The following is an 18931-nucleotide window of genomic DNA, read 5'->3' as shown; positions in this document are numbered from 1 at the left end:
GAGATGTCCAGCCAGACACCAGGCCTGTCCCTGACCTCGTGAGATGTCCAGCCAGACACCAGGCCTGTCCCTAACCTCGTGTGTCCAGCCAGACACCAGGCCTGTCCCTGACCTCGTGAGATGTCCAGCCAGACACCAGGCCTGTCCCTAACCTCGTGTGTCCAGCCAGACACCAGGCCTGTCCCTGACCTCGTGAGATGTCCAGCCAGACACCAGGCCTGTCCCTAACCTCGTGAGATGTCCAGCCAGACACCAGGCCTGTCCCTAACCTCGTGAGATGTCCAGCCAGACACCAGGCCTGTCCCTGACCTCGTGAGATGTCCAGCCAGACACCAGGCCTGTCCCTAACCTCGTCCAGCCAGACACCAGGCCTGTCCCTAACCTCGTGAGATGTCCAGCCAGACACCAGGCCTGTCCCTAACCTCGTGAGATGTCCAGCCAGACACCAGGCCTGTCCCTAACCTCGTGAGATGTCCAGCCAGACACCAGGCCTGTCCCTAACCTCGTGTGTCCAGCCAGACACCAGGCCTGTCCCTAACCTCGTGTGTCCAGCCAGACACCAGGCCTGTCCCTAACCTCGTGAGATGTCCAGCCAGACACCAGGCCTGTCCCTAACCTCGTGAGATGTCCAGCCAGACACCAGGCCTGTCCCTAACCTCGTGAGATGTCCAGCCAGACACCAGGCCCGTCCCTAACCTCGTGAGATGTCCAGCCAGACACCAGGCCTGTCCCTAACCTCGTGTGTCCAGCCAGACACCAGGCCTGTCCCTAACCTCGTGTGTCCAGCCAGACACCAGGCCTGTCCCTAACCTCGTGAGATGTCCAGCCAGACACCAGGCCTGTCCCTAACCTCGTGTGTCCAGCCAGACACCAGGCCTGTCCCTAACCTCGTGAGATGTCCAGCCAGACACCAGGCCTGTCCCTAACCTCGTGAGATGTCCAGCCAGACACCAGGCCTGTCCCTGACCTCGTGAGATGAATGTCCAGCCAGACACCAGGCCTGTCCCTGACCTCGTGAGATGTCCAGCCAGACACCAGGCCTGTCCCTAACCTCGTGAGATGTCCAGCCAGACACCAGGCCTGTCCCTGACCTCGTGAGATGAAGCCTGGTAAAGAACTACGGCCGAAAGTGTGTATGGGGTAGAACTCCCGGTGTATGTACTTCCCCTGGAAGCTGCCTCCGAACGGACCAAACTTTTCCGGATGTTTACCGGACGCCCCGGTCATGTAGTAACTTCTTCAGGCAAAGCCGCTGCAGTGGCTTAAACGAGGAAATATTGTGCACTTCACACGTTTCTATAATTGTTTTGTCGAAACCGGAAAGCCTGTACTTCCTGTACTTCCTGTACTTCCTGTACTTCCTGTACTTCCGTTTACACACTTTAGGAGGCATAGCTTTACCAGCCCAGCCCGTCCCTGACTAAGGATTTGTATAGTCGACTTTGATTGGCTGAAATTTGCCGATAGTCGACTGGTAGTTCCATCTGGGCTGTGGGGGGGTGCTTAATGTCTGAAGGAGTCGACTGAAGGCTTCTTGTCCTCTGTGGGGGGGGGGGGGGGGTGCTTAATGTCTGAAGGAGTCGACTGAAGGCTTCTTGTCCTCTGAAAGCATGCAATTGTATGTTTTTTGTTTAATGTACTGTATATTCTATATGCCCTGTTTTTATGTTGAAACTTGTTGTGTGCCGTGTTGGTCAGGACTCCCTGGAAGAAGAGATCTTGTATCTCAATGGGACATTCCTGGATAAATAAAGGATAAATAAAATAAAAGTGTTCCACTGATGGATACATCTTGATATGTCTAGTGTGAAATCCTCTTTCAGTGCCTCTGTGCCCGTTTTCTTAGGCAGTTAGCCTCGCTGGTATGTGCGCCATTAGTGTTAGCCACGCTTCTAGGCCTCTTTGCTTTTGGAAAGAATGATTAAAAATTATAATAATAATTCTTTTTTTCTCCTTTGCATTCGACGGTCGGCAGTCGACTACGGCTCCTTTAGATTGATTAGTCGAGGTCATCCCTACCAGACATCATTGTTTAGAACAGCCATGTAAAAGCATTAATCATCTGCGTGTCGGTAGAATCACTATTGTGTCATATCAATTGGCAACAGAGTGGCGAAATAGACATTTATTATTTTATTTATATGAAAATGTTCGAGATTATTATTTAAAAGAAGGGGAGTTAATTAAGATGAGCACTAACGTTCAGCATTTCTTCTTTGACACCAAAGACAATGATGTCAGTTTTGCAAAGGCAGCCTTCAGGTTCAGAGGCCCGTTTTAATATAAAATATGGGGCCCTTATCTTACCCTGACAACTACTCATCACCCCCCCCCCTCCACACAATGACATTTACAGGACAATGTAAAGTGGGCCTTGGGCATAAACTGAAATATACCTCTTTGAAGTACAAACTAGCTTTCTCTTACTTACAGGAATAACATAAGTCAGATAACACACACACACACACACACACACACACACACACACACACACACACACACACACACACACACACACAGTGTATCTGCAGGTTTCAACAAGTTCAATTTAAGACTTTTTAACACATTTCAATACCATTTAGAGTTACACTTTATACCAATTTTAACGACCATACTAGCAAAAAAGAAAAACACATAGCGACACTGAACTGGCGGCTGCACTTGCGCACCAATTAAAATTCTCGCATTTTCCATACAAGCTCTTGCCAGACGCACCAAGCTTACAGTAGCCTCGCAGAAAACAACAACTTGAATACAAAAACATTTCATATATTGAATATTATTTCACCTCCCAACTGCCCCCCAAAGAAATGTAATACCTGTGCAAATTAAATTTAAGACTTTTTAAATAACTTTCAAGGCCTTAAATTGAGAATTATGAATTTTGAATACCCTGCAGATACGCTGTCACACACACACACAGACACAGAGAAGCCCAAGAACAAGGAGCGTTGGTTGTTCTTGCCAGTTTATTCACAGTTCAAAGTCAAGTGTATATACTGCACACTGTTGACTAATAAATACAATGTAATGCTTTTTATAGCCAAATAAGTCAATGCAAACTTAACAATCGTCTTGAGAAATAAGAAGAGAGAGAATGACTATTGTATCACAAACCAACCGGACCAGCAAATCTGCACAACCCTATTCCAACATTTCTTATCAAATATCACATCAATACATCTGGTTATCTCCAAACCTTTTTTAAAGGAACACGCCAACATTATGGGAAATGCGGATTGTCAGAATCAGACAAATCATGTTAAACCCAGATTCGGCTCAAACAAGGGACTAAACACGTTTCGCAATTATGCCACATCAATGTGGAACGCCCTACCCAAAGCTGTAAAGGAATGTGAATCACTACCCACTTTCAAAAACACTCTCAAAGAACACCTACGGGAGACTGCAATTCGAAACTGGCCCATGTAAATGTCCTAACCCAACCCCCTCCAATGTACAGTAAATGACCAAGTATGGTTGTCAATATTACAATGTACAGTTTTGCTTGTACAGTTGTACAGTGTTCCCCCCCCCCACCCACCGAACCACCTCCAATGTACAGCCCCCCCCCACCCCACCTACACAACCTCCCCCAATGTACAGTTTTTACGTCAAATGTATATACTCTTTTCTGGACTCTTTTTGTATCACAAACAGTAGTGTATTTGCTAATCTGGTATGTCATAAATGTATAGATGTAGCAGTACTGACTATCTGTATGTCATATATGTCCTGATGAATTGAAAATGGGGGACCCTGATGTAAACAAGACGAAAGTCTTTCTCTGGTCTGCATCCCCTTAACAATTGTGTGTATTGAGCTGTACTGTATTGTACCCATTCTGCAATCTGTTAATAAAGTTTTCAATCAATCAATCAATCAATACCAATTTTATCTGTTGGCCAAAAAAATAAGGCTAGCTGATCCGTATCCACTTCCATTCATTGTGCTGAGCTAGGCTAGCCTGCAGCCAGATAGCTTTCTAAACAATATAGTAGTGAAAATGGGAAGAGGGATTTCTGTTGTTAAAAGATGTGCTCATTTGTTACCACTAAATTCTATCAAACAGGTCATTCAAGCTCTGGTTTTGTCAAATCTTGACTATTGTCCTGCAGTATGGTCGAATGTAACAACGAGTAAACTGAAAAAATTACAAATGGTACAAAACAAAGCAGCACGTATAGCGCTTCGCTGTGAGTACAGAACTAATGTTGCAGCGATGCACAGTTGTTTAACTTGGTTACTTGTCAAACATAAATTACTCTGCTCACTCCTTGTATTCACTAGGAATATTTTTGTTACAAAGATCCCCTCAATTTTATATAACAATTTATCAATAAGTCTTGACAGACACAACCATTCCACCAGACATGCTTCTGCACGAGGTTTTACACTTCCAAAAGTGAGGTTGAATGCAATGAAGCGAACTGTCATGTTCCGTGGTATGCAGGAATGGAACTCTCTTCCCAGACATGTTAAGCAGGAGAATAGTAAATGCCATTTCAAAATCTTGGTAAAACAACATTTTCAACCAAAGAAATTGACATTCCCTAATAGATAGTGTGTACGTAAATTAAAATGTATGTGTCTGATAAATAGATAGGTATATATGGATGAAAAGGCATGTGTCTGATAGGGATATATTGTTAAAATATTGTATAATTTTGTATTTTTATATTGTATTATGAATTTGATTAGGGTTTTTATTGTTGTTTTAATTGTCTGTATGACATGTAAATGTTGTGAGTGTAGAAGGGTTTTTATTGTTGTTTTAATGGTCTGTATGTCATGTAAATGTTATGAGTGTATAAGGGTTTTTATTGTTGTTTTAATTGTCTGTATGACATGTAAATGTTGTGAGTGTATACATCTGTAACTGTATTTTATGTGTTATGGACCCCAGGAAGAATAGCCCCAGCACTGCTGTGGCTAATGGGGATCCAAATAAACTTAAACTTAAACTTAAACTACTGAACGCACAGGGAGGAAACTGGTCTCTATCTCCTCGTCTGACTCTGGAGAAGACGGTGAGCACCATTCCCATAATGTTGGGCGTGTTCCTTTAAGGACAAACCTAATTCTCTGCTCGACAACAATGCGTTGCTGAAGTCCTGCAACGGGGTTTCGAATGGTCACACAGCTTCATAAAGTCACCTGATGGAGAACTACAACTCAAGGAACAGCAACCACAAGACAAAAGCCCCCTCCTCCACACGATAGCAGTAATATGTTGAGATGAATCCAAAACAGATTAATCCAAAATGGTCTTAGCTTAGCTATTATAGCCTTGCTATTTAATAATGCTAATCCAATAATGCATGAATTCGTCTTCAGCCAAATGGCAAAAAAAGAGAAACCCTACGAAGGCGAAAAGGAATCACTAATAACTTGGGACGCCTTCCTACGGAGACGTTAGTCCCTGCGGGTGGAACTCAAGCCCCCAGCATCTTCTTCACCATGTATCCCGGCGCGCTGTAGATGAAAAGTGCCACCATGACCAACAACAGGAGAGCCAGGAAGATCTTGATGGCCAGCCACCTGTACTGGTCGCAGATCAGGTGCTTTATGGCTTTGAAGGGTGTGAGGAACCACAGCATGGCAATATCTGGGCGGCTGGTGGGGGTATATAGATGATAATGATTGGTTAGACCAATGGGAAAGAGAATGCCAGTTGATTAGACCAATAGGATAATAGAGCATACCAGTTGGTTAGACCAATAGGATAATAGAGCATACCAGTTGGTTAGGCCAATAGGATAACAGTTGATTGATTAGACCAATAGGATAGAGAACACCAGTTGGATGGACCAATAGGATAGCTAATACCAGTTGGGTAGACCAATAGGATAGACAATACCAGTTGATTATTAGACCAATAGGATAACAGTTGAATAGACCAATAGGATAGAGAATACCAGTTGGATAGACCAATAGGATAGAGAATACCAGTTGAATAGACCAATAGGATAGAGAATACAAGTTGAATAGACCAATAGGATAGAGGATACCAGTTGGATAGACCAATAGGATAGAGGATACCAGTTGGATAGACCAATAGGATAGAGGATACCAGTTGGATAGACCAATAGGATAGATAACACCAGTTGAATAGACCAATAGGATAGAGGATACCAGTTGGATAGACCAATAGGATAGAGAATACCAGTTGGATAGACCAATAGGATAGAGAATACCAGTTGGATAGACCAATAGGATAGAGGATACCAGTTGGATAGACCAATAGGATAGATAACACCAGTTGAATAGACCAATAGGATAGAGGATACCAGTTGGATAGACCAATAGGATAACAGTTGATTAGGCCATATATAAATGTAATAAATAAATGTCAAGCCAGATCCTGTACTCAGATCCAAATCAACAATCAGGTTTTTGTCCGTTTATTCACAAAGTCCACGCCAATGACCACGAAATACAAACGCATGTAAACAGCCACAATAAATCAGTGCAAGCGTCATATTCACAGGAATAGTTCAACCAAGAAAAGATCATAACTGCAATGGCAAACCTAGCAAATCCACACCACCACATTGCGACAACATATTTTATTGAACATACAGTCCACGGCGTGAGTATTGGGATAGTTAGGTTGAATATGATTATGATGTGCTCATCTTCAGATGTTGCGCAGGCTTACAGGGTGTACAATTATTGTGCAATAACAGATGAATACCTTCATAATATATAACCGATACATATAAGATATTTTATAAGTTGGTAATGACAAATAATGACTTGTTACCAGGTATTCCTGGTTATTATTATGTAATTACACAGTAATTACCCTGTAATTCATGCACCATGAGATGAAGCACCATACCAGTATATACGTAGATGAAAAGGTATGTGTCTGATAGGGATATATTATTATTAAAAGATTGTATAATTGGCTGATATGAACATAGATAATGTATGTAAAAGCTAAATAGTATATTATGCTGTATTGTATTATGAATTAATTATGAGTAGGTATTATTGTATTGTATTGTGAATTCATTAGGCGTATATATTGTTGTATTGTATTATGAATTTGATTAGGAGTTTTAATTGTCTGTATGACATGTGAATGTTGTGAGTGTATAAGTGTGTAACTGTATTTTACGTGTTATGGACCCCAGGAAGAATAGCCCCAGCACTGCTGTGGCTACTGGGGATCCAAATAAACTTCAACTTAAACTTAAACCACCAGGGATCTGTTCCTACTTCACTTCCCTTCCCTCTTGAGCAAAGTGAAATGCATGCATTAGTAGCATTTAAATCAGGAGAGTAAACGGGCGGGGCCAATAAGGTCTTCCATCTTTTCCTCCCGCTGGTCTCCATGGATACAGGGTGTTTTGGATCGTTATCTTGCCGCATAATGGATTTCCGTCCGATGAGTCAGGTGACATTTATCTGAACGGTGGTGTGACAGCACGTTTAAAAAAAAATTACTGTTGTTTTGTTCTGTTGCTATAGTTACAATGTGCACCCCCGCATGCCCACGCCTTCATGCCCGCACCGTCATGCCCGCACCGTCAAGCCCAAAGGAGGCAGCGGGACGCTCAGCGTCATCGCGTCTATGCTTTCCCCTTTTTGATATTGTTTACTTTGGTTCACCTTTAACCAATGGAACTCAGTAAGATGACACTTTTAACCAATGAAACTCAGTAAGGTGACACTTTTAACCAATGAAACTAGCTGGGGTGACACCTTTAACCAATGAAACTCACTGGAGTGACACCTTTAACCAATGAAACTCACTGGAGTGACACCTTTAACCAATGAAACTCACTGGAGTGACACCTTTAACCAATGAAACTCACTGGAGTGACACCTTTAACCAATAAAACTAGCTGGGGTGACACCTTTAACCAATGAAACTCACTGGAGTGACACCTTTAACCAATAAAACTAGCTGGGGTGACACCTTTAACCAATAAAACTAGCTGGGGTGACACCTTTAACCAATGAAACTCACTGGAGTGACACCTTTAACCAATGAAACTCACTGGAGTGACACCTTTAACCAATAAAACTAGCTGGGGTGACACCTTTAACCAATAAAACTAGCTGGGGTGACACCTTTAACCAATGAAACTCACTGGAGTGACACCTTTAACCAATGAAACTCACTGGAGTGACACCTTTAACCAATGAAACTCACTGGAGTGACACCTTTAACCAATGAAACTCACTGGAGTGACACCTTTAACCAATGAAACTCACTGGAGTGACACCTTTAACCAATAAAACTAGCTGGGGTGACACCTTTAACCAATGAAACTCACTGGAGTGACACCTTTAACCAATGAAACTCACTGGAGTGACACCTTTAACCAATGAAACTCACTGGAGTGACACCTTTAACCAATGAAACTCACTGGAGTGACACCTTTAACCAATGAAACTTGCTTCCATAACTCATCGAGCTCCTCATGGTAGTTCTTTGACCGTTGTTCCGGGTGGCGATGAGGTCTAATTGGTCTGGAAGTTTTGCTTCTTTTCATCCTCCTTCCTCAGCCTCAGGACACGGTGCCATGTTCTGCCCACAGGAGAAGATCTGGTCACGATGTCTCTGGAACTGATGTCTTGATGCTTTCTTCTGTCATCGTCGTCTTTCTTCGACGGCTTGATTGCGGACAATTTCTCTTCTTTAAAAACGTAGTATCTTGTCGAATTCGGATCGAAGGTCGTTTCGTTTTCCATCAGTGTAATTGATTGTTTGGGTCATCATGATGGGACACTTCTCTTGTCTTCGTCTTGGCTTGTACTTTCAGTTTCTCAGACACAAGGGAGGAAGAGAGGGGGAGAAACCGAGCGACCTGACCTCTTTCGGTCTGAAAAGTTAAATGTGATGTCATTACACAGCAAAAAACTATGAACCACTGTGTGCCTTCAAGGTGTACCTCAGAGATCTTGCTCTAGTTAGTAAAGCCTTCAAGGTGTACCTCAGAGATCTTGCTCTAGTTAGTAAAGCCTTCAAGGTGTACCTCAGAGATCTTGCTCTAGTTAGTAAAACCTTCAAGGTGTACCTCAGAGATCTTGCTCTAGTTAGTAAAACCTTCAAGGTGTACCTCAGAGATGTTGCTCTAGTAAAACCTTCAAGGTGTACCTCAGAGATGTTGCTCTAGTAAAGTCTTCAAGGTGTACCTCAGAGATCTTGCTCTAGTTAGTAAAACCTTCATGGTGTACCTCAGAGATCTTGCTCTAGTTAGTAAAACCTCCAAGGTGTACCTCAGAGATGTTGCTCTAGTAAACCCTTCAAGGTGTACCTCAGAGATCTTGCTCTAGTTAGTAAAGCCTTCATGGTGTACCTCAGAGATCTTGCTCTAGTTAGTAAAGCCTTCATGGTGTACCTCAGAGATCTTGCTCTAGTTAGTAAAGCCTTCAAGGTGTACCTCAGAGATCTTGCTCTAGTTAGTAAAGCCTTCAAGGTGTACCTCAGAGATCTTGCTCTAGTTAGTAAAGCCTTCAAGGTGTACCTCAGAGATCTTGCTCTAGTTAGTAAAGCCTTCAAGGTGTACCTCAGAGATCTTGCTCTAGTTAGTAAAGCCTTCAAGGTGTACCTCAGAGATCTTGCTCTAGTTAGTAAAACCTTCAAGGTGTACCTCAGAGATCTTGCTCTAGTTAGTAAAACCTTCAAGGTGTACCTCAGAGATGTTGCTCTAGTAAAACCTTCAAGGTGTACCTCAGAGATCTTGCTCTAGTTAGTAAAGCCTTCAAGGTGTACCTCAGAGATCTTGCTCTAGTTAGTAAAGCCTTCAAGGTGTACCTCAGAGATCTTGCTCTAGTTAGTAAAGCCTTCAAGGTGTACCTCAGAGATCTTGCTCTAGTTAGTAAAGCCTTCAAGGTGTACCTCAGAGATCTTGCTCTAGTTAGTAAACCCTTCAAGGTGTACCTCAGAGATCTTGCTCTAGTTAGTAAACCCTTCAAGGTGTACCTCAGAGATCTTGCTCTAGTTAGTAAAACCTTCAAGGTGTACCTCAGAGATCTTGCTCTAGTTAGTAAAGCCTTCAAGGTGTACCTCAGAGATCTTGCTCTAGTAAACCCTTCAAGGTGTACCTCAGAGATCTTGCTCTAGTAAAGCCTACATTACTGTCATAACGTCTGAAAGAAAAGGCGTTTCTCTTTTCAGGCTATGAATCCGCAAATCGTCACACACTACTTGGTCTGGTAGAAAAAGGCTTGAGGATGGAGATAAAATTTTTTAGATATAGACGACGTGGAAGATCTACAGCTAGTGGCCAAGTATTCAGTGACACCCGCCGGGACGCCCCGAAGACGTCTCACGCCCCCAGCATCTTCTTGACCATGTAACCGGGCGCGCTGTAGATGAAAATGCCAATGATGAGCACTATCAGGAGAGCCAGGAAGATCTTGATGGTCAGCCACTTGTACTGGTTGCAGACCAAGTTTTTTATGGCCTTGAGGGGAGTAAGGAACCACAGGAGGCTGGTGTCTGGACGGCTGGTGGGAGAAGAACCACAAGTCATTCAGCTGGAAGAACTCTTTTAGTTCTAACATCCATGTAGTTGAGATGACACATAATAATAACACATAAAGATACTGAGTGCTTACGTACTGTACATACACACCAGGGATACAGAGGAACAACAACTTACCAGGCAAAGGGAGAGGATCGAAGAGGATCGAAGCAGATCGAAGCAGATCGAAGGAGATCGAAGGAGATCCAAGAGGATCGTGGGTAAAGGTCCAGCACTCGGTTGCAGTAAAGTCGTAAGGTTGTTTCTTTTTCTTTTCTTTTTAAAAGGTTACGGTTATTTTCCATGTTTATGATTGATTTATCATTTTGTTAATTCCATGCATTCGTACGTTTATCATTGATTTATCATTTCATTTTATGCCTTTCTCAGAAAGGTTATTTTAATGCGACGTAATTTTTCAGTTTTTATCAATGGGTTTTTATTACCGTAGGCCCTATATTGGAGTTTGATTATTTTGTTATAATGGACCTCGTAGCTGGACTTGAAGAGAATTGCACGTGTGTTTGCGTGCGTGCAAGTCTGCGTGTACCCATGTGTGGGCGTGAGGGTGTACAGGCGTACATGCGTGTGTGTGTACCGTGTGCATGTGTGTGGGTGTATGCGTGTGTGTGTGGGTGTATGCGTGTGTGTGTGTGTGTGTGTGTGTGTGGGAGAGCACGTGTGTGCATATTATGAGAGGAGAGTCTGTGAGAGGAGTAGAAATCAAAGGATGAATTACAGCAAATATTTTAACAGCGGCCATTTTGACTTGACATACGTAGATGGGTAAACAAAAGTGTAAACATGGATACAGAATAAGGAATATATCTATGGTTGAATTTAATTTAATTTCAACCCTTTATTTCAACTCGTAAGAAACTGAGGTTACTCTTGTTTACAGCGTCGACGAGTTTACAAAACAAGACATAGTTTATCAGCAACTTCATACATATAGGCACAATAAATAAGAATAAACAATCAAATAAATCTGCTAAAACTGTACTAAGATGACACACAGTGGTCGGAGATCATACTTTTAAATGCATATTTAAAAGTATAAAATATTTTAAAGAATATTCTATGGTTACACCTTTGTTTACCCATCTATGACCAGTCAAAATGGCCGCTGTGAAAAGGGGTCTGATAGGTGTAAAGAATGAGGGGTGGTGGTATAGAAAGCAGAGGGGGGGGGGGGGGGGGCGTCCTCCATACTTGGGTTTCTCCAGAGGGTCGGGCTCGTTACGTCCATCTCCCACTGGACACTTCTCCGCTTCCTCTGAGGTCAGCAGGTGAAGCTCCGCCTCCACTTTCCCCTGCAAAGACAAACAGTTTCTTAGTAATCACTGGGATTATAGAGTAGATTATATATATAGTAGATTATATAAATATAGTAAATTATATATATATAGTAGATTATATATATATAGTAGATTTACATTTACATTTTACATTTTACATTTAGTCATTTAGCTGACGCTTTTATCCAAAGCGACTTACAAGTTCTGTGCGACAAGACAGCAAGAAGGGTATAGCTCTATCAGCTGAGTAACAATGTTCATCAAAGTGTTGCGTGTTACAGTGTAGGTTAGTTTATTAGGACAAGTGCATGACATTAAGGTTAGTCGGGGTTAGATTTTTTTTTTTCTTTTCTTTTTTTTATCATTTCAGATAATGGTTGAAGAAGTGAGTCTTTAGTCGACGGCGAAAGATTGGACGGGATTCGGCTGTCCTAACTGGGGTGGGTAGTTCATTCCACCATTGTGGGGCAAGGACTGAGAATAGGCGGCTTCTCTTTGATGACCCTCCGGGAGCTTGGATAGGAGTAGATCTGAGGCGGCCAGAAGATGCAGAGCGTAGGGGTCTTGAGGGTGTGTAGTTAGAGACCATTGACCGGAGGTAGGCGGGAGCGGTTCCCTTTGCCGCACGGTATGCTAGGTCGAGGGCCTTGAAGCGGATTCGTGCAGCAATGGGGAGCCAGTGCAGGTCCCTAAGAAGTGGGGTGACATGGGCCGACTTCGGTAGGTTTGAGATCAGGCGGGCCGCTGCATTTTGAATGAGTTGAAGAGGCTTGGTGGCAGTGGCCGGCAGATTATAGAGTAGATTATATATATAGTAGATTATAGAGTAGATTATATATATATAGTAGATTATATAAATATAGTAAATTATATATAGTAGATTATATATAGAGTAGATTATATATATATAGTAGATTATATAAATATAGTAAATTATATATAGTAGATTATATATAGAGTAGATTATATATATATAGTAGATTATATAAATATAGTAAATTATATATAGTAGATTATATAGAGTAGATTATATATATAGTAGATTATATAAATATAGTAAATTATATATAGTAGATTATATATAGAGTAGATTATATATATATATATAATAGATTATATAAATATAGTAAATTATATATAGTAGATTATATATAGAGTAGATTATATATATATATATAGTAGATTATATAAATATAGTAAATTATATATAGTAGATTATATATAGAGTAGATTATATATATCTAGTAGATTATATATATAGTAGATTATATATATATAGTAGATGATATAGTAGATTACGAATAAAACATATTTTTTATTACAGACTGAAGAGTCATCCATGGCCTCAGGCTTATTCCACTGTATCAAGTGTTACATGACTTTAAACTTTATTCATGTTATTTATATTATTATAGTATATTATTAGCAACCATATAGTATGCATTAAAAAAAGGAATATACAAGTTAAACTAATTTAAGATAAGATAAGATATTCCTTTATTGATCCCCTTGGGGGAAATGTGGGCATCATAGCAGCATGGGGGAGGGGGGGGGTACAGGTATGGGCAGGGTAATAGTAGAAAGACATTAATATGGGCAATAAAATTGTATCTGAATATAAGAATATGAGAAGAATAAACAGTGTAAACAATATAACTAACTGTGAATATAAATATATGACGGGGAAAAAACGGTGTAAACAATATAACTAACTGTGAATATAAAAATATGAGAAAAGAATAAACAGTGTAAACAATATAACTAACTCTGAATATAAAAATACGGGAAGAAAATAAACAGTGTAAACAAAGGGTCTGTGCGCCCTATCGGTTACAGATTAGGCTGCATTACAATTCTGTGTCGGTCACACGAACGCTATTCTGTGTGACTGCGTGACTCATTTTTAGTTCCTTTACCGTGAGTTCGAACTCGTCGTTTTCATCACGGGCCACGAATGGCCACCAGCCCTTGATCCTCTTCTGCTTGAAGATGGACACGGTGGGAACCTCTGACTCGTGGGTCACCATCTCGATGGTGCACTGCTTCGCCGTCTTGGCCCCGCGGGGGAAGCGGTTCAGGTCCAACTCGATCGCGCCTGTAAAAAAAAGAACCAATCAGAACTGAGCCTAAGAAGTCCTCTACTACCCAGCGACTCAGAGGCCAATCAGAACTGAGCCTAAGAAGTAATCTACTACCCGGCAACTCAGAGACCAATCAGAACTGAGCCTAAGAAGTCATCTACTACCCGGCGACTCAGAGGCCAATCAGAACTGCACCTAAGAAGTCATCAGCGGAGAAGTGGTCGGCATCCCACACTTGAAGGTTGAGACGCGCCGGGATCTTGTACTCTGTCTCGTCCCAGGCGAACATGGACTCCTTCTTGGAGATGACGATCTTCTCCTCGGCCATGAGGTAGTCGAAGGGGTAGAGGAAGCGCCAGTTGAAGTTGCCCTCGCCGGTGATGGAGTGATAGTGGACGTCTGTGTCCTGCTTGTCCTCCTGCTGGCCTTTCAGCCAACTGTCCAAAGGGAAGACACGTGATTTATTTACAGTGGTGCCAAACATCTCTCGTGGTCACGGACCACCAAATACAAACAAATTAGGCGGCAGAGATGAGTTTGATATGATCAGAGTCAATTCTACACGGAAACAACTATGAAAAACTGCTTCTTCCTTTGATGCTTCCAACACCTGGGCCCTCATGCATCAACGTGTTCTACGCACAGATCTGTGCGTAACCCGTGCGTACGATCATTTCTAAGCAAAGAGTGGGATTCATCAACTTCAACTTGAACTTGACTTCGTGCTTACATCTACGCACATTTCGGACCTGGCGTACCTCGCGCCCAGTGGTAGAATATATTATTACAACAAGGAAATGAGCTTCTGTGCATAATAACACTGGATGTTCTATGAACCGTAGTTCATTATAGTTCATTGTAAAATAGCAACAGTAGTGTAATTATGGTCAAAACCCTATAAATAGCATTTGGAATAATAGATCTTTCTCTCAGAATGAATGCAGCATGTCATATATGTTACGATGAATTGAAAATGGGGGACCCTGATGTAAACAAGACGAAAGTCTTTCTCTGGTCTGCATCCCCTTAACAATTGTATGTATTGAGCTGTACTGTACTGTACCCATTCTGCAATCTGTTAATAAAGTTCTCATTCATTCATTCATTCATTCATGGTTTATATAGCGTTATCGGAATATACGGGGTGTAGGCTACTGACTGACTGCGCTCCGCGTAGCTTGATTGATTGATTGATTGAAAAGTTTATTAACAGATTGCAGAATGGGTACAGTACAGTACAGCTCAGTACATACAATTGTTAATTGGGGATGCAGACCAACTTTCGTCCTGTTTACATCAGGGTCCCCCATTTTCAATTCATCATAAATCATAAAGCTCAACTCGTTATTATTTTGCGCACAGACCGCCGAAACACGGGAACGTTTTGATTATATTTAAAAGGCTTTACGTTAAACGAAACAAGTGGAATTTCGAAGCTGTAAGCAGAATAAGTCATGAATATAGTGTTCTTCCCCCTTTTTACTGTACAAGAAAGAATAGAAAACGCATTGCAATGACACCATGCAGATAGTGGACAGACTATATGATGGAATTCAAGTTCATGTATTGAAAGGCAGGATACATCATACATGCAGTGAGATTCATTGTTCTTGTATATGCTCTCGTATTATATTGTTTATATAGGCTACCCAATACTGACATCAAAATAGATTGTAGTAGTATGCCTCTAGAAATCATGCAGCAGGTAGAAAATTGACGGGAGATCCATCGCGATTTGGAATAGAATTGAGGAGAACTTTAATCCGTGGGTATTAATCAAACAACACGGGAAAAGGCAGTCATATTCCAGCGCGGTCTTTATTAGCCGACAACAAAATAGATGCCTCTAAAAATCATATAGCCAATCGAACACAACTAATAAAGGCATTCATATTGTACAGCACGGTTATAATGACACACAACACAACCAACGCCAAACAGTGGTCAACGAACGGTCTTTATTAGTATTTTGAGCTGTCCAGGCAGAATTGCAGCAATGGTCTTAGGGAGCCGTTGATATCTGACATCACCGTTTACAAATCCGCCTTTTATTTATCCACCTCCGTTACGAGGACCTCCACCTCGGTGTCTGTGTAGTTTCTCTTTTTCGTTCGCTTTGCCATCCTCCAACATTCCACGCACAGGGATTCCCTCATGGTATTTGAAGGGGAGGGCCTGACCATATTTGGTTGGTCGGGGCGGTTTTGGTATGCAAATACGTGAAAGCGTGCACGAGCTGCGGCGCAGGGCCAAGGTGGGATTCATCATGACAGGGGTGCGTAGAGCCTGCTTACGCACGTGTGATGAATGCCGACTTCCCTGTGCGTGCGCTAGTTCTAAATTCCGTGCTTACGTGTGGAAGTAGGTCAAGGTCAAAGTCCACGTTGATGAATGAGGGCCCTGGAATGCCCTCTGACGTTCTTCCTTCCTTGAAGGTTATTGTGTTTTGTTTTTATAAATGATATATATATTGATTGAAGATATGTGTCTATAGTTGGAAAATTGGACGGGTTTCAGCTGTCCTGACTGTGGTGGTTTCAGCTGTCTGTCCTGACTGTGATGGTTTCAGCTGTCTGTCCTGACTGTGGTGGTTTCAGCTGTCTGTCCTGACTGTGGTGGTTTCAGCTGTCTGTCCTGACTGTGGTGGTTTCAGCTGTCCTGACTGTGATGGTTTCAGCTGTCCTGACTGTGGTGGTTTCAGCTGTCTGTCCTGACTGTGGTGGTTTCAGCTGTCTGTCCTGACTGTGGTGGTTTCAGCTGTCTGTCCTGACTGTGATGGTTTCAGCTGTCTGTCCTGACTGTGATGGTTTCAGCTGTCCTGACTGTGGTGGTTTCAGCTGTCTGTCCTGACTGTGGTGGTTTCAGCTGTCCTGACTGTGGTGGTTTCAGCTGTCTGTCCTGACTGTGGTGGTTTCAGCTGTCTGTCCTGACTGTGGTGGTTTCAGCTGTCTGTCCTGACTGTGATGGTTTCAGCTGTCTGTCCTGACTGTGGTGGTTTCAGCTGTCTGTCCTGACTGTGGTGGTTTCAGCTGTCCTGACTGTGATGGTTTCAGCTGTCTGTCCTGACTGTGGTGGTTTCAGCTGTCTGTCCTGACTGTGGTGGTTTCAGCTGTCTGTCCTGACTGTGGTGGTTTCAGCTGTCTGTCCTGACTGTGGTGGTTTCAGCTGTCCTGACTGTGATGGTTTCAGCTGTCTGTCCTGACTGTGATGGTTTCAGCTGTCTGTCCTGACTGTGATGGTTTCAGCTGTCTGTCCTGACTGTGATGGTTTCAGCTGTCTGTCCTGACTGTGATGGTTTCAGCTGTCCTGACTGTGATGGTTTCAGCTGACTGTCCTGACTGTGATGGTTTCAGCTGTCTGTCCTGACTGTGGTGGTTTCAGCTGTCTGTCCTGACTGTGATGGTTTCAGCTGTCTGTCCTGACTGTGGTGGTTTCAGCTGTCTGTCCTGACTGTGGTGGTTTCAGCTGTCTGTCCTGACTGTGATGGTTTCAGCTGTCTGTCCTGACTGTGATGGTTTCAGCTGTCCTGACTGTGATGGTTTCAGCTGTCCTGACTGTGATGGTTTCAGCTGTCTGTCCTGACTGTGGTGGTTTCAGCTGTCTGTCCTGACTGTGGTGGTTTCAGCTGTCTGTCCTGACTGTGGTGGTTTCAGCTGTCTGTCCTGACTGTGATGGTTTCAGCTGTCCTGACTGTGATGGTTTCAGCTGTCCTGACTGTGATGGTTTCAGCTGTCCTGACTGTGATGGTTTCAGCTGTCCTGACTGTGGTGGTTTCAGCTGTCCTGACTGTGGTGGTTTCAGCTGTCTGTCCTGACTGTGATGGTTTCAGCTGTCTGTCCTGACTGTGATGGTTTCAGCTGTCCTGACTGTGATGGTTTCAGCTGTCCTGACTGTGATGGTTTCAGCTGTCTGTCCTGACTGTGGTGGTTTCAGCTGTCTGTCCTGACTGTGATGGTTTCAGCTGTCCTGACTGTGATGGTTTCAGCTGTCCTGACTGTGATGGTTTCAGCTGTCCTGACTGTGATGGTTTCAGCTGTCCTGAATGTGGTGGTTTCGGCTATCCTGACTGTGGTGGTTTCAGCTGTCTGTCCTGACTGTGATGGTTTCGGCTGTCCTGACTGTGGTGGTTTCAGCTGTCCTGACTGTGGTGGTTTCAGCTGTCCTGACTGTGGTGGTTTCAGCTGTCTGTCCTGACTGTGATGGTTTCAGCTGTCTGTCCTGACTGTGATGGTTTCAGCTGTCTGTCCTGACTGTGGTGGTTTCAGCTGTCCTGACTGTGGTGGTTTCAGCTGTCCTGACTGTGATGGTTTCAGCTGTCTGTCCTGACTGTGGTGGTTTCAGCTGTCCTGACTGTGATGGTTTCAACTGTCTGTCCTGAATGTGGTGGTTTCAGCTGTCCTGACTGTGGTGGTTTCAGCTGTCCTGACTGTGGTGGTTTCAGCTGTCCTGACTGTGGTGGTTTCAGCTGTCTGTCCTGACTGTGGTGGTTTCAGCTGTCCTGACTGTGGTGGTTTCAGCTGTCCTGACTGTGGTGGTTTCAGCTGTCTGTCCTGACTGTGGTGGTTTCAGCTGTCTGTCCTGACTGTGATGGTTTCAGCTGTCTGTCCTGACTGTGATGATTTCAGCTGTCTGTCCTGACTGTGGTGGTTTCAGCTGTCCTGACTGTGATGGTTTCAGCTGTCTGTCCTGACTGTGGTGGTTTCAGCTGTCTGTCCTGACTGTGATGGTTTCAGTTGTCTGTCCTGACTGTGATGGTTTCAGCTGTCTGTCCTGACTGTGATGGTTTCAGCTGTCCTGACTGTGATGGTTTCAGCTGTCCTGACTGTGATGGTTTCAGCTGTCTGTCCTGAATGTGGTGGTTTCGGCTGTCCTGACTGTGATGGTTTCAGCTGTCTGTCCTGACTGTGGTGGTTTCAGCTGTCTGTCCTGACTGTGGTGGTTTCAGCTGTCTGTCCTGACTGTGGTGGTTTCAGCTGTCTGTCCTGACTGTGATGGTTTCAGCTGTCCTGACTGTGGTGGTTTCAGCTGTCTGTCCTGACTGTGGTGGTTTCAGCTGTCCTGACTG

The 18931-nt window shown here is 43.2% G+C and overlaps 1 protein-coding gene across 1 annotated transcript in view; it reads right to left on the bottom strand.

Annotated features, from left to right (window-relative positions):
* Positions 1-5435: 5435 nt before the first annotated feature.
* LOC311225102 (otoferlin-like) overlaps positions 5436-18931 on the bottom strand; it is a gene marked incomplete at both ends in the record, with an annotated part of 96148 nt that continues 82652 nt past the window's right edge. Inside the window, 4 exons of the mRNA XM_084310307.1 lie at positions 5436-5616; positions 11700-11800; positions 13702-13880; positions 14062-14303. Of these exons, the coding sequence (XP_084166433.1) occupies positions 5436-5616; positions 11700-11800; positions 13702-13880; positions 14062-14303 (703 nt within the window). The remainder of the gene's footprint in view (positions 5617-11699; positions 11801-13701; positions 13881-14061; positions 14304-18931) is intronic.

This window comes from Notolepis coatsorum (assembly GCF_963971535.1).
Source record: "Notolepis coatsorum genome assembly, chromosome: 3".
NCBI lineage: Eukaryota > Metazoa > Chordata > Actinopteri > Aulopiformes > Paralepididae > Notolepis > Notolepis coatsorum.
Note: the sequence above shows the minus strand (reverse complement) of the source record. Positions and strands in the feature narration are given on the sequence as shown.